The sequence below is a fragment of the Silurus aristotelis genome, assembly GCF_946808225.1.
Source record: "Silurus aristotelis genome assembly, chromosome: 25".
Lineage (NCBI taxonomy): Eukaryota > Metazoa > Chordata > Actinopteri > Siluriformes > Siluridae > Silurus > Silurus aristotelis.
Genome location: NC_139598.1, coordinates 5,755,386 through 5,772,296, shown reverse-complemented (window position 1 = coordinate 5,772,296; position 16,911 = coordinate 5,755,386). Strand labels below are relative to the sequence as shown.

Here is a 16,911-nt window from a genome sequence, read left to right as displayed (position 1 = left end):
TCACTATGGAAAAAAAATTTAATTGGAAATTGAATTGAATAAAATTGATGTGATTTCTGAGATCATTTCACTTATATTTATAAATGTTCAGTCAGATAAGTTGATGTTTTTACCAGAAATGTTGACAATTCAATCCAATGCTACTCAGTTGTTTAGCATGATTTCTTCCATTTGTTTCTCATATACTCTATGTTTATAGTTTTAACAAAGTCTTGAATGTTAATCAGCTAGCTAACACAAGCTAACCTGACAGGATTTCTAGCATACTGTTTAAGTCACAGTCATTATTGTTTTCAATCTTTACTGCTAATATTAGCTAGCTGAAGTACATGAGATAATATTTTGAGCATAATGTTTGTTGTAAATGTTACACCATTTAGTTTAATCAAGAATGTCGAATATTATGTTCTGCTAATCTTAATCAGCTAGCTTATATAAGCTAAACTGACAGTATTTTAAAGATGATTTAAAAGTTATGATCATAAATGCTTCCAATTTTTATTGTTTACGCTAGTTAGCTGGTCAACATTAAACTGTCTAATAATTAATAGTGATCCAAAGTCTAGTCCTTCTACATATAACAGTAGAAACAGCCTTTTTTCATGTCATACAACAAAGTGAAAGCATATACATACAAAACCTGTGCCATACTTACATATGGCACATGTGTATATACACATAAACATGTACGAGTGTCTGTATTGTATATAAAGTCATAAAAAGTAAATCAAGTCATTCCAATGTATGACCAAATTTCGGAAATTTTATGGAAAAAGTCCAACAGGTGGCAGTCTTTCTCCAGACACACATCCTCTCTGCTTTCTGAACATACTGTACCTTATGGTTACTGTTCCTTTCATTGGCACTTGGTTGTTCAAATATTCCCTTTCTTTATGGACTGAAGAGGTGCAGTAATACCCGTGATCCTTTGTAGCTCAGTGAAAAGGGAAATATGCGAGTCCAGTGCGGTTGAAATTGCTTCCACTCCATTATCTTGAACAGATGTGGCTGAAAATAAGCAGTGCAGCTCTTTAACTGGCACAAAAGGATCTAAACAAAACACACAATGCTTGCTTTCATTGGAAGAAATTAAGATTTCAGTGAAACAAAGATTACATTGAAATAAAAACGGATGTCTCAAGAAACTGCTGCAGATGCTGCACTGTGCATCCTGCAAATACTTCTTGGGGGGATGGGAGGTATAGAAAATTAAATGTATAAGTTTCATATATTTAAACATTTTGCTAAAATATATGAGGGTGTGTTCATGATATCTCTTCTTTAACAGCAAGGGAACTTACGTTCTGTGCAGCAAAACAGGCAACATCAGAATATATTTGTATATTACTTATATTTAATTACTTACTTATATACTTTCAGTTTACCAGACGTCTATTTGTCTGTGAAACCTCCACATTTTCCCTACAGGAAGATCAAAAACCCTGACTAAACAAATACTTTTTGTCCAGATTTAAAGTGTAAGATTGTGTATAAGTACTGAAAGCTGGTGGAAGGCTATTCCATAGTTGGGTGGACATTGTGGGATAAAGCTTTGCTAAAGTTGTCATTATTCTACATAACTACAGATAACCTACACCTATTGATTAAATCAGGCAAATTATTGACCAAGGAGTTGGACTTTGGAAATGTAGGGTGATAATTCAGTGCTATATGTCATTAACAATATTTTATACACTGCAGAGCTTTATTGGAAACCAATGTATAGTATTGTGAAAAAGATAGGGGTGATGCAATTCTGCTACTAGTAAATACTGCCATTGCATTAGTCCGAGTGGCATTACAATAGTCCAAAAGCATCCCAGGACAGTGATTACTCAGCTACCACACGCTTCTGTCAGTCCTAGTGCACACAATTATCTAACCGTTTAGACAATGTTTGTTATGTGGCAGCCTTATGCTAATATTATTTACATTCATCAATTTACATCAGTCAACACTCTATACCCCATAATGACAAAGCAAAACCCAAATATTTATAACTGCAAATGTATTAACCGTTATATAAATAAAATCTCATTGATGTAAGTATTCACTCTTTTGTAATGACACTTGAAATGCAACTCAGATGCATCCGATTTCTTTCAATAATGTTTTATATGTTTATACACTTTAATTGGAGCCCACCTGTAACATAGGCAATTGATTAGCCATGATTGAAAATTCATACACCTATTTAAGGTCTAACAGCTGAAAATGCGTATCAGAGTAAAAAACTACAAAGATATGAGGGCAAAAGAATTGTGTCAACCCAAGTTAAAGATTTTGGAAAGGCTACAAAAACATTTCAGCTGAATTAATGTGAGGTGGTTGAGGGGTTGAACGTCTGCCTGGAAGGTTGTGAGTTTGAAACAACTAGGACCTAAAATTGATACTCTGGCCAAAATAAGCAATCTGGGAAAGACGTTTTGGTAAAAGAAAAGGTGGCCTAGAACCTGACTGTTACTCTGGTTAGGCTCCAGAGAGCCCAAGAAACTTGAGGAAGATGATATGAGGTTTATGGTACAGCAGCTAGAGGGAAGCATTTCCTTAGAGTACAAGCTTCATTGAAATTTGCAAAAAAAAACATCTGGTCACTCTGTATTATGGCCATATCAGTGGACTGTTAGAGTGATCAAACTTGTTAGTGTATTTCTTGGCTCTATACTCCATGTGAACCTCATGTGTAACCTTTTAGAATGCTTTATAGCTATTCAAAAGTAAACCTCCTAAACTGCTGCATCTTGGTGCATTAAATGAAATACTAAAAGTCTCTGCAGCTGATAACAGTTATACATGTATATCTTCAGTGTAGAGGACACTTGGCCTCTATATGCAGCAACACTGCTTAATTACGCATGCTGTCATCAGAGGCTGATTATTTTTCTGGCTGAAACTGAACCAAAACACACGGCTGTGCCGTAAGTCTTACTAAAGTGAACTTTTGAAAGACTTGCAGCAGCAATAACACAAGCACGCCAACATCTGTCAACATATCCATCTGCCCATGTGTACGATTCCATAGCCGACACTCACTCTCTGTCAAACAGATGTGCAAAAATCACTCACTGTGTAGAAACAATTCTCTCACCTCCATGACATTTTTATGCGAAGCAGAAAAGCAAAGTTAATCTATGTCTCATTCCTTTCATATTTTATTTACCCTCCCACCTGTGCCCAAAGAAACACCTGCTATCTACAGAGTCTCTGGGCATGTGAAAAGATTCTGAGTGGATAATTCAGCTTAGATTGTTTACACTGGATTTCTATAAAACCCTACAGATATGACCTTGAAGAACAAGACAATGGCGCATTGTTGACACAAAATCTGAATCGGAATAATTGTATCTTTGGTCACACCATAATGCATTCTAAATACACATCTCAGAAAACAAAACATAATTATCTATATCCAAAAACTGCACATCAGCAGAATTGAACATACTGTTACAATCTGTTTGTCTGTCTGTCTGGAGATTTATCCATTCAGCAGAAAATTCATGTATTACAGCATCACATAGAGTAAAATATTATGCTAAAGCAATTTACATTATATATAAAAGATATGGGACCAAATGTATAGATGCTGTATACACAATATAAATAAGTATATAATGATTTGGAGAAAACAGATATGCTGTGTATAGATACTGTGGTAGTGTTGAATTGTTCTGGTGTGAACACCGTAAACATTGCTGATAAACTAGCAGATTTAAGGTGAATTAAAGTGACAGTAAACAGTGTCACAACAGAAAAGTGAATGGCATTAAAGTAGCAGTGTGTATGGTTGTGAGTAGTGGATGTTGGTCAAGTTTAATTATTGTGCAATTAATCATGGAGGTAGCAGAGCTAAAAATGTTGAGGTTTTGTTGGGAGTGACGAGGATGGATAGGATTAGAAACGAGTTAATTAGAGGATAAGCGCATGTAGGACGTTTTGGAGACAAGGCGAGGGAGGCGCAATTGAGATGGTTTGGATGTGCAGAGGAGGGACAGGGGGTACATCGGTAGGAGAATGCTGAGGATGGAGCTACCGGGAAGGAGGAAACGAGGAAAACCAAGCAGTGATCGAGTGATTCTCTAGCAGAGTTTTTTGGGATTTTTGACCTAACAGAAATTGTATCAACACCAGATAATGATAGATTCCCATTTGAGTCTGGTTTCTCTTATTTGAGTCTGGTTTCTTTATTATCTATTATCAATAGACATTGTCTCAAAGCAGCTTTACAGAAATAAAGCATCTATAGAAGAATGTATAAGTTTGTTCCCAATGAACAAGCCACTGATCACAGTGGCAAGGAAAAACTATCTGAGCTAGTATGATAGGAACCAGACTCAAAAGGGAATTCATTATTAACTGTGTAGCCTTGAATTTCCATTCCTTACAGTTGTCATTCACAGTCCATTACCATCATTACCATTACCAATGGTCCTGAGCCAGTGTAGAAGACTGTTGATAATAATTAAAGTTCAAATCATTCCATAAAGTTATATAGGGTGTTGAGGTGGAACCATCCCCAGGTGCATATGCATCCATATGGCTTTGATACATAGCTTTGCACCTCAGGTTGCACATGTACCCGTAGTTTTACCGTAGTATTACTGAATCACTCAAGGTCCTTTAACAGACCACTCACATGAGTCATGGTTAAAAGGTGAAGAATGAGCTATTGGTGTTCTGTGAATTTAGAAGTAGGCGATGACCAAATTGGAAGAATGATTTAAATGCATTTTACATGAATAGACCTTTCTATTCCCTCTAAAAAGACTTAAACACAATGACTCGCATCCTCCACCTTGGGAGATCCTGAATTACGGGAATGGTACAATCAGGTTTTGTGAAGAACGTCACATACAATGAGTAGACACTAATTATTTCCCTGGGCCCTTTTCCCATCTTTTCCAATTGCCAATTCCAGCCTGTATGATGGTCTGTTTGTATTTGGCAGTTGTTCAGATGCAGATGAAAGTCCTCAAAGAATTATTGAGTATACCAACATCAACAGCTTCAAATTTCCGCTCTGGTTTTGAGGGGTTCAGTAGTCATGAGTACTGATAAATCTTGAGGGGAAACATATCTTTCTGAAATCCTCAGTGGTATTCTAAACACAGGCCTTTTGATTGATTTAAAAGAATTGCCTACTTAATAAAACTCAGCCGTAGTCCTGTTTTAGATAAAGACTAAAATGACAATGACAATGCTGAATGGGAAATAGAACTAAAAGATGACGTACTAGAGTGTCCAACACTGTTAATATAATTACTTTCTGTTTTAAAGTGTATTAAACAAAGGAGGTGTGTGGTTGTGTTCAGTACTGACACAAGAAAACAAGGTCATAAGTGTAAGCAAAGAAAAGAAAAGTCTGACTTTATTCAGAATGTACAAAATACAGATACAAAAGAAAGGGCAGTTTGGTAGAAAACGATAAATACAAGTTTAAAAGCAGTCAGTGCGCATAAAACTGTGACAACTCTCATTCAACAAATATTATTTTTTTCTCAATTCATCAGTCCCTCATTTCAGACAACTAATGCTGCCTTGAGTAAACTAAAGACAAACGCTCCTGAGGGACAAACTGATGTCTTTTTGTTTTCTTTGCTTTAGAATCATTCATGTAGGAGTGCTATAGCTGGACAATTAAAAAATCACTTAAATAATAAAAGATGAAAACAAATAACTAAATGATTTCATGACTATTATATACAAAAAAAATATTTACAGTTTACCTGGGCCGATATGTTTTGAACTCAAAGGCAGTCAGACTCAAAGATCAGATTGCACTTACAAAAGTGTACTTAACACACTTATAATTCAAATTAAAAACACATTATGGTTGAAAATGGTAATGGTAACAAATATAATTAGCCTTTAAGTCTTATATTGTGTGTTGACATCTAGATCACTGTAGTGGAATTGGCTTTCCCGAACACTGGAAGTTTTGAGTCAGCTGGGAATACAATATAATAAGCTTTAGGGTTGTTCAGTTAAATAAGTATCTCTTTTTAGCCATAATGATGAACCAAAATAACACAATCAAATGACATGATATAACATTAAAGAGACTGACTTACTATAATGAAGCATGGTTAACAATTGTAATATTAATATTTTTCTGCCACATAACACACTCCTAAATAATACATGATTTATATATTCATTAACAGAATAATTTAGGAATTAAAAAAATGTAGAAAAAATAAGAAGAAGAAAGAAGTAAAATGGAAAACATGGTTATATTTTAAATAGATCCATATATACAAATCAGGAATGTTGTGCAAATCCTCCCAAGGGGGATAGAGAACAAGAGTGTGTGTGTGTGTGTGTGTGTGTGTGTGTGTGTGTGTGTGTGTGTGTGTGTGTGTGTGTGTGTGTGTGTTTATTTAAACCAGTGAAGGTAGTTGGAGTTTACAGCAGGAACACACATGTTGTTACTGCACGAGCCGCCGTAACTGGGAGGGCACATTGAGCAAGGGACGCCCACTTTATATGGAGCTTCACCGATCCAATTACCCCTAAAGACAATAGAAACAGAAAACAATAGTTAGAATTACCAGACCTGACTGTGTTCTCTGTGAGGGCGGGGCTTGCGGCATTAGCCAATCATGAATGTCTGTAAGCTCAAGTATGCAGAAGAGGGACGATAGTGCTTTCCTTATACGCAACAGAGGGTAGATTGTGTGTTCAGCTGACATCTGTCATGTTATAGAGGAGAACAAGTGGGTAAAATCTATCAGTGACCTTTGATATGCACTGAAATTTACATTTATAGAAATGTTGAACCTATGTTGGATTTTGTAACTACTAAAACGGTTTAGAAACCTTTTAAAAGGTTTTCCAGCATTGCAAATGCCATGACCAATGCATGCATACATGAAATAAGACTTTTCTATGAAGTTCTGACATATTAATGACCCTGCCCAATCCAATTGCAACATTGCATGTATGGACCTTAGAGTGTTTTATCATTGTTGACATATCTGGACAGTTGCAATTATCGACTTCAGAGTATAGTGCTTACTGGCCTCACAAACTGCCACCATAAAACAGTCCTGCATTAAACAAATTACTTTCATGCGATCACAGGCTGAGATCCTTCATAAAATCAACATTTATCCAGAAGTTCTATAAATGTCTTAAGTTTTAAATGGAATAAAGGTGAATTTAACATTACGGTAACAAATTCGACCCAAATACCAATCTAGACGAAACATTATGTTGTTAAGTGCAGATGGACTTATCTTCTTCCAGCCTAACTGTTTTCAATTCTTATTGCTTTTATTTACTATATATATATTTATTTTTATTCATAGTGGAACACATTTCTAGTATTGTTCCACTTGCAATAAATGGGACACTGAAACCCCAGCCAAAGAGTGAATATTGTGATATTGAGACACATCTGGTGTGAGTTTCCTCAGGCTCAGCCACTCACTGGGAACAATTGTACTTCTTTCGTCATAATTATCCGGAATGCGGTTCACATTTTGAAAAGTTGCTTCTCGTCAGTCTTTTTACCATTTGTAGTTTACATGAAGGTGAATAAATGTTGACATTTTTAAGCTACTTAATCCAAACCAATATATTTATATTTTATATAAAAAAAAAATTTTTTTTACTTTTTAACCAGCTTAACTGCACACAGAAATTTTTATTACTCTGCCAAAGCCAATATGATTGCCGTTTAATCCTTGTTGATGTGAACCAAAATAGGCAAATATTTCATATCCAGGACTTGAGGAAGTTGGAGCTCCTTTGTTTAATGCTGCATTTAATTAGGTTTATTATAAAGTTTTTCTATTTTTTTCCCCTTTTCTGTTTTCTCTTGCAGTTTAGTGAATTTAGTGTCGCAGACACAGTAGAGAAACAGGGGTAGAGAAACAACCCATTGTTGGTCAGCAATGGTCCTGTGTGGTCTTTTTCTCATTGACAGATTGGGTAGAGGAGAGCTGACACATTATATAGAGCAGCAGATGGGCTACAGTCTTTAAAAGAATAGTTATAAAGTAAACTAAATGGTGGGTGGAATCTGACTGTATATCTAATACAGGTCCATATTATTTATTAGTATATCTTGTAATATGTAAAGTGTAAATCATGATGAGGCATGCCTTCATAGAAAATTAATCAATACCAAGGTGGTGTGATGCAAATTTGAGGCCCGTTATAAGCTTTAATTTTCTATAAATAAAAATAGATTTCAAAAGTTCCGAATTTCTTTTATGAATGGCACTGCGTGTTTTGTTTTGTTTTGTTTTTGTTTTTTACACATTTTCATGTGGACTAAAACAAGTTATTTCCTTTTATCACTTAAATTACAGCAGCTTTAATTTTCCATTTTCATTTTCATATGTTGGAAACCTACTAGTGTAGAAGAAAATGTAATAGAAGAGCTATAACTCATGGATGTTACCAAGCACTGATGATGAAGGTACCTGATATTCAACTGATATTCAATTCCAACATAAAATTTATGATTTTCTTTTGGGTGAAATATTTGCTCTTATTTATAATTTGCTTTAGAGTATTTGGAGCAATTTTTATATGTTACGATAAAAAAAACTGTTACTATAGACACTAACATCAGTAGATTAGATTAGATTAGATTAGATTAGATTAGATTAGATTAGATTAGATTAGATGGTTATCACAGAGATAGCAGCACTCCCAGGTGCTTCTAAACACCTTTCAAACAAGCAGATTTGTGTGGTACATGCTAAAGAGTATTTTTGGAGCCAAATGACAGAGTACTCTGCACTCTATAAATAGACTGTAGTGTGTGTGTGTGTGTGTGTGCGTGTGTGTGTGTGTGTGTGTGTGTGTGTGCTCACACTTACTTTCCGGAATAGTTGCACACCAAATACGTTGCTCTTCTCCACACTGAGCCCCACACGTTCATATTGTGACACGTATGGATGGCACATCCAACTTTATTCGATGTGGCCCAAACCATCTGCAATCACCGTCCAATCAGAAACATCCATAAACAGGAAAAGAACAAACCATATTTTATTTAACTATTAGTTATTGCTATTAGGCAATGAGCATCATTCTGATGATGACCTGCATAAACCAACTAACCTAATACACTTTGCAATCATTGCAATCAAGTATAATTATAGTTAACTGCATGGTTATTTATCTTTAATGAACTCACCTGTGTGTAATGTGTGCACATGGGCCCATAGCATTTAAGAGGGCACCTGGGATTGCAGTCCCGTGGATATGGAAATGAATAATCTTTCACTTCGTCATACCATGGCTTCACCAGCTGCAGGATGGATCTATACCTAAAATATCCAACAACAAAGTGGTACTTTGAGCTGCATAGCATGTGATAAATTAATAGAAAAACAGATCTCAGACAGTTGGAATTTGGTGACAAATTCAGATATAAAATAACATCTTAGTAGGGTCACCATAACTGTCTTTCATGATGGTGGTGGAAAACACTATTGAACACAGCACTTCAAAATCTAATAACTAAATTAGAAATAAGATTGGTGATTGTAAAGACCACAGATTTTCATTTACATCATTCTATACTTATTAAACCATACAGTGAGCCATTGTGCCATATGAATGGGGGCAGAGTCAAACCTAAAGAAACCACACCTACTGATTTGCATTGATCGTTCCATGTAAAGGGAGAAATAGATCCAATCAAAAGGCAATATTTATTTTCATTTGCCACCAATTTATTAGATAAACTATAGTAATATATATGATATGTGTGATATTTGTCCATTTAATATATTACGATGTCCATATTCAACCTCATAATTGGATTTGCTTGTTGTATTTCTGTGCATGTGTGCATGTACAATACATACCTTCCAGTTCGAACAGAAAGGTTTTGCCCAAGGAATCGGAGAAGATTGCGAGGGCCGTGTTCCCAAAGACACATAGAAGCCCATTGTTCTGCTCTCTGAGCAAGGGTTTCATCCCACACCTGAAAAAAAAACCCAACAGAACAATTAAATCCGTTGCAATTAATTATTAATTTATTAATTTTCTGGCTGCACACTTTCTTAAAGCCTGGTCCAGAAATATTATAGCAGAGTATCAATAGGTAAAAAAAACCCACCATGTCAAAGTGACATGGAAAAAGTGCAAACTTCTTCATATCCCAAGCCCCACTGGTAATACTATAGAGACTGGTTGATGTGGTTATATTACTCATACTGCTTAAATCAAATTACTTTTATTCTTAAAACAGTTTTGAATAAATGTGAAAAAAATGACTTTATTTTTCCTCTAAAAGCCTAACCATACTTATAATGCCAAGAAACATGCTCCCATGGTGACTTTTATGAATAACCTAACAAACCGATAGCATTTATGACTGTCGCAGTACACAAGCAGTACCAAACTATACTTTTTTAAGTTGCTAAATTGAACCATCAAAGGGAACCATCGGGTACCTTGGAAGGTGCATACGGTGTACCTTTAATTAGCTTTTAGATTAAAGCTGGGTCTTAAATCTGTAGCCCTTAAGATCTACCTATACATTATGTTTTATTTCTACAAATATAAAAATAAATGCTAAAGGTGTACCCTCAATTCTATACTATCCAACAACAACAGCAACAACAAAAAATAAATAAATTACAGTTTAGTTGCTTCATTTTCAAGACTGTATCATATGTGATTGTGGGCTCCATATAAGAAATATAATGTGGTTTTGAAATGCAAGCAATTCATTTCCTTTCTAAAAGCAGTAAGAGGAAATCTGATCACCAAACAACTGGCAAGTCATAAAGAAATGACCCTAAATATTTCCGGATAGAATAGTGAAAATGACTGTTAATTATGGCCTGGCTTTTGCTGTAAAAAATTTTTTGTGATTTGACACAGAAGACCATTGATTGTCCAAAAAGATTATTTAGACCATCTCTAAGTATTCTTTAAGCTCAAGTCTTAGCAACTTTGGTGGTCTTGGTCATCTGAATCTTCACAACAGCTGCACATTAGCTGGACGTTCAGGGACACATTTGTTTCCACAGATCAGCAAAAATTTTGTGCAAAGCGCAGATCAGAAGCCGCATTCCAATACACCTACATGTGTGTTAACAGGAGCTGGTGCTATAACATACATGTACTTGTTAGTGTTGTCATCACCAATAGAACTGGTATGATAAAGTTTCGGTGCATGTGTACCACAACTATTTGCCAACACTAACTCATTTATTAATGAAAGACAATGTACATTTTATATATTTATAGTCACACTTAATGTCAAGGAAAACCCAGATTCTATAAAGCATGTATTATACACTGTTTAAAACATTTCAATTGATACAAAACTGCAGTTTTAAACAAACAGTTTAAAAACCAAGCCCACCCAAGCAGCCAAACCCACCCAACCCTTACTGCTGCTTAATGAAACAATCCAGTTCATGATTTAGGGTTTTTTTAATTATCACAACAAGCAACAAGAGACAAACTATTCCTTCACTGCTGTCACTGTCACAGCTGTCTTCACTGCTGTCAGCACTTTATAAGACATTAGATCTACTAGAAAACTTTTAGACATATGTAGATGCCATTAGATGTACAGTAGCCGCAACATGCTAGTGTCCGCAACATGCTAGTGTGCTAGCAATATATTTTGATGCCACATGTTGCTGACTAAACAAACAATTTTGCCAGTAATAAATAATTGTTGATCAATCCAATCAAGCAGTAAAACAATTCCATTTTAGAAATCTTCCTAAAAATATTACAGTATTTCATACAGTTCATGTGATGCATACCAGCATTTTCCAGATTCCAGCAGATATTATGGAAATATTAGTTCACTATTGTTTGGGCTCATAAAAATCTTCCTAAGAGCCAAAATGCATTCTGATTGATGGAATTTGGACCGTTCTAAAGAAAATGGCAGGGTCATGTGAAATGACATTTTTCTTTGAAATGTAATACATCAGCACAATGTTTTTTGTTTCTGTATATTAAATGATGTTTTTATTTCAATAAATGTTCTTACATTTGTTGTTGCACGTGAAGCAAAGGGAATTTCTAGCATTTATCAGTCAGGACAAGCACGTGACTTTAGCATAGTGGATTCCCTCCCATTTACTGTTTCAGTAATTATCTGGAATCCTGAGATCCTAACTTACCTCTGCATAGTAGCAAACTAGAAATGTCCCAGATGGAAAGAACAGAAGTTAGCAAGTGATCTAGACAGTCATAATATTAGCTATTAATCTTAATATATCTGTCAGCACTGTTGTACTATTCCATGATAGTAGTGTTTTTCCATATAATGTGCCTGGAAAGACTGATTTCCTCCTGCACTGAGAATCTGAACCCAATGAACTTGCATCAGCACTCAAGTCTGAAATCAATCAGAAAGAAATAGATTTTAAGGTCAATATGTGTGCTTACCATGTATTCCATGTTGGAAGCTGGCGGAAAAACGTTTCCTCTGACTTTGTTGTGGTAATCGAGGATGGCCAGCTGGTCGTCTTGGGAAATGTACCTCTTTCGTCTGTGTTTTGGCAAGTTTGCACGGTCCATGTGATATTTCATGTTGGTGTCAGAGAAACTGGTGGATGGTGGAGCAGATACAGTAGAATTAAATGCTGCAAGTACACTTGCTGCTCCACAGGACATGCAGATTAGCAGCAAGTCGATGGCCAAACTGTGCTCTTTCATCATGACCTTCTGGCGGTTTTGGCTCAGGAAAACCTTTTCTTCGAGATCTGTCTGTTGGAGAAGTGAAAAAACAAAACAAACAAAAAAAAAAAAGGTTCACTGACTTGATTGTGCACTTTCACAAGTTCTCTACAAAACTCCAAAGAGCTTTCTGAACTTTAAAGAACAAGAGCACATTCATCCATGAGTAAAGACTTATTCAGCAGCTTAAGATGTAAAAAAAAAATAAAAAATAAAAAACATCTATGCACAATCCAGATGCAGTTAAAAAGTCTATACCTTGACTAAAATGATGGCAGAATGTCTTTGTTTGGAAGAACAGGTCCTTATCCCTATGTGTGAGTATGTGAATGTGTGTGTGTCCAAAAGTCAGAGTGTCTGTAAAACTCCTCCTGTTGTAAAACACAAGATGACTCTGCTTTCAGCAAGGAGCTGCTGCCTTTTTATAGCACAGTGACTGTCATGCAAAGAGAAAAAAAAAAAAAAGAAAAAAGGCTGCAGGGCTTCTGAAGGTGCTTAGAGTCCCACCCCATCACCTGAAATACATCACTTGCAGACGTAATGCCTTGTTTCTCTCACCCATTTCCTGGCAGGATTAATCATAACATCTGCTTTTGGTTTGCACAGCTGGCACGGGTAGAAAAGAAAACAGAAGATAAGCAAGAGAATAATCCACTGACCCCCGAAAACACAGATCAGCACTGTGTAAAGCCTGCGAGCTCAAAGCCAAGTGTGACGCCAAACCTTAGGACAGGGAACGCCTTTTTTTTAGACATTGTAATATCCTAATAAATAATTATTTTATGTGACAAACTTAAGAAACACTTGAAATCTGTGTGTATATATATATATATATATATATATATATATATATATATATATATATATATATATATATATATATATATATATATATATACTTTTTTCATTAACAGCCTTATGAACACTATGCTTATTTATACCTCTAAATGTACTTTAACAATCATTATCAAATCTTGAATAATCTTTAGTGAGACACACATTTTAAAACTGCTCAGTGTTTCCATTTCAGAAAAATGTGCTGAATCGTTACACATAGCATTAAAGACTTGGAAATAACACACCTTGGGAAAAAGAGGGTTTACATATGAAGATTTAGTCAACAATGTTTCCAATGCATTGGCTGTTTTTACCTCAATGATTGGCCAACAAGCTGGCTACTGAATGGAAATCACTAAGTGATCACCAACATCCTGCCAAAAAAATCCTTTTTGCTTCAACCACTAAATGAGTTGCTCCAGGTAGTAGACCACTTTTACAAAACTCATAAATAAATGTTTGGATTTTTGTAACTGTGAGCAGAAGAACTGTGGGTGGAACGTGAGCTTACAAAGAGAGATGTTCACTAACCCTAGACTAGATTTAGCCTCACCTGGGCTTTTTCAGAGTTTGGCTGAACATTTGCACAGTAAATCCCTGTTTTTGGCAGACAGGAAACGAATGTAGTCTTCTGCTTTTGTCTATTGAGTAGTCTTTGCTTTCTTAGATGCTTTTCTGCACACCACGGTTTTATTAGAGTTACTGTAGCATTTCTTTGTTAGCATAAGCCATTTTTTTCAGAACTCTTTAAAAAACATGACATTTGAGTCTAATGTACAGCTGCTCACTGGATGATGTTGTTGTTTCCTGCCTACACCAACAACCATGCTATGGACAAGTATGATGTGAACAGTAACTGAAGCTCTTGATCTGTATCAGCATGATATTATGCATCATGCTGCTGCCACATGATAAGCTGACTGAACAAGTGCACTCCAGTGCAGATGATTCCTAGTAAAATGGCATGTGCATGCTAATTCTACACTACTACAATGAAACTTAGCATTTAGTTCAACTTAGACTGGCTGATATCATCCTCTACAATAATACACTGCATGGCTACATGCAGTTTTAGATGCTTTTGTGAACTGTTTATACAAATACACTAATACACTATTTGGATAAAAATACACTATTTGGACAAAGGTTTGTGGACACCATAAGATTCGTAGGGTCTTTTTGAACATGTCATACCACATTTAGCCTCATTTTATGTTATAATATCCTCCATTTTTCTGAAACTTAATTTTTGACTTTGGTGGCTAATATTTCTTTTTATTTAGCCACAAAGGTGTTTGTGTGTGTGTGTGTGTGTGTGTGTGTGTGTGTGTGTGTGTGTGTGTGTGTGTGTGTGTGTGTGTGTGTGTGTGTGTGTGTGTGTGTGAACTTTATCAGATCCCACACTGACCCAAGGCTCCATATGGTCACACAGTAATGTAACAGTTGTTTGAACATGTGTGAACACTTGAAAGAAGTCCAACAGATTTTTATGGCCTGGCAAGAGCCCGGTCGCTCAAATCTATTTGTTTCTTTCTCGTATTTATTATAATTTGCTCTACTGTAAAGACGACACTTGTTCAGCACTGGATTCCAGGAGGGTTGGCATGCCTGAGTGTCCACAGTGCCAGCAGCTGAGGCCCTTCAGCAGGTCATCATTTTCATTGGCAGCTGGTGAACAAATTAAAGCAGAGTGACGCAGGATTTCACTGACCCCCAGCCCCCTCCCCCGCTGCGCCTGCTCTCTAAAAACGCATCGTTTCCAAACTTTCTTGGAAGTGATGCTGTGTAAAGCCTGAAATCATGCCACAGTCCCACTGCATGGTGAAATCTAGCAGATGGATAGTTTTCTGTAATGTGTGTTACTGGGAAAGTCTGCTATGAGGCTACGAGAACCGAATGAAATCAGATCTTTGTCTTTGCGAGACTGTGTGTACAATGCTTCTTTCTTTTTTTTTTTACGATTTTTGTTAAAATGTTATTTTATTATTGTCAATACACAACCAATGTATTTTTGCCAGGCAGCTCACAAAGATGGGCACTCAGCATATAATCCAGCTGTCTTAAAGCTTAAAGTCTTGAAAATGAAAAAGAAAGAAACACATCAAGAATATCAACATTCCCCTCACACACGCTAATATGTTACTTAGGAAATGGTTCTGCTTGATTAAATGACACTACAAACATTCTTAAGTCCAGCTGAATTTTCATGGTTTCCGCTATATACAGTAACAACAACATAGTGTCACAATTTATTAACACTGAGCTATGTGTAATTTTTTTGTTGTTGCATAATAGTGGAAGCTCCAAAATCTGGGCTGTTAATTGTTTTTTTTTTAATGTAGTATGTTTTCTAGACCATATATGGTCTACACTGAAAGCAAAGCGATCAAAACAGTCATTCAAAATGTATTGTACAAATCTAAATAAATGCAATCATGGAAGCCTGTATTTTTGTACTCTTTTCAAAAGACTGTTTAGTATGATAGGATATGGGTTCTGATAGGGCCAGTGTCCAGTCAGGTCAAATTAGTTAGACATTGTAGACACTGTAATTAAAAAGCTAGCTACATTCAGCCAAAAGATCTGCCAGTAGAATAAGAAAACTACAAGCTTGCAAAAAGTAATGTCCAGAAATAGGTTTTCTCTTCACTTTATTGTACTCTTTTATTAAGAAATACTAGATAAATGTGACTTTATTCAAGCTAGTTTTTAATTGCTAAAATGATTTATTTTTTTGCAGCGTGCAAACAAATGCTAAATAAAAAGGAATGTCAGTCTCTGCCAATCACTATTTTGAAATAATATGAAATCAGGATAGCTAGGGGTATAAAAATGGTATGATCTTTATATCTATATCTAATCTGTGTCTCAAATGTGCCTCTGTATCTGTATGTGTATTTGGATTTCAGCCAAATGTTGAATATTTATTAAACCTAAATATTTCTTTCTGATGATTCCTCGATATCTTATGATATCACTCATATTCAGAATTCTATACTGCTTTATAAAGTGTGCAGTTGTATATTCTTTGGATTTGAATTGGTTGTTCCACCAAGATGTAAATAAGCTAGTTTCCCAATTAAAACTAGTACATTTGCTAATTCTGAATTAAATAAATGTGACACAATCATGTTCAAAATTATCTGAACAATGATATTAGGAAACACTGTGCATGGTATGGTAATAGCCCATGAGGCCTTCAACTGACTGGTTAGTTCCACTTGCATTAAATAAAATCCTCCCACTTACTAGCATTTTTCTTGCATACTTAAAAAATAATAATAATTAGTAATATTCAGACATGCATGTGGGAAATTTGCTACTGCAAGTTACCTGTGTTAGTCATTACAATAGCTAGATGCAATACCTAAAATTTTATGAAATTTCTGCAACCTCTTG

At 35.6% G+C, this 16,911-nt stretch overlaps 1 protein-coding gene across 1 annotated transcript; it reads right to left on the bottom strand.

Moving 5' to 3' along the window:
* Positions 1-5,333: 5,333 nt before the first annotated feature.
* On the bottom strand, positions 5,334-13,220 carry pi15a (peptidase inhibitor 15a). The gene is made up of 6 exons (XM_083530330.1): positions 12,934-13,220; positions 12,385-12,705; positions 9,828-9,946; positions 9,152-9,284; positions 8,832-8,947; positions 5,334-6,509 (listed from the first exon to the last, which is right to left on the bottom strand). The coding sequence occupies exons 2-6, from the start codon at positions 12,655-12,657 to the stop codon at positions 6,374-6,376; spliced, it is 777 nt and encodes a 258-aa protein (XP_083386456.1). The 5' UTR covers positions 12,658-12,705; positions 12,934-13,220; the 3' UTR covers positions 5,334-6,373.
* Between the last annotated feature and the right edge of the window lie 3,691 nt (positions 13,221-16,911).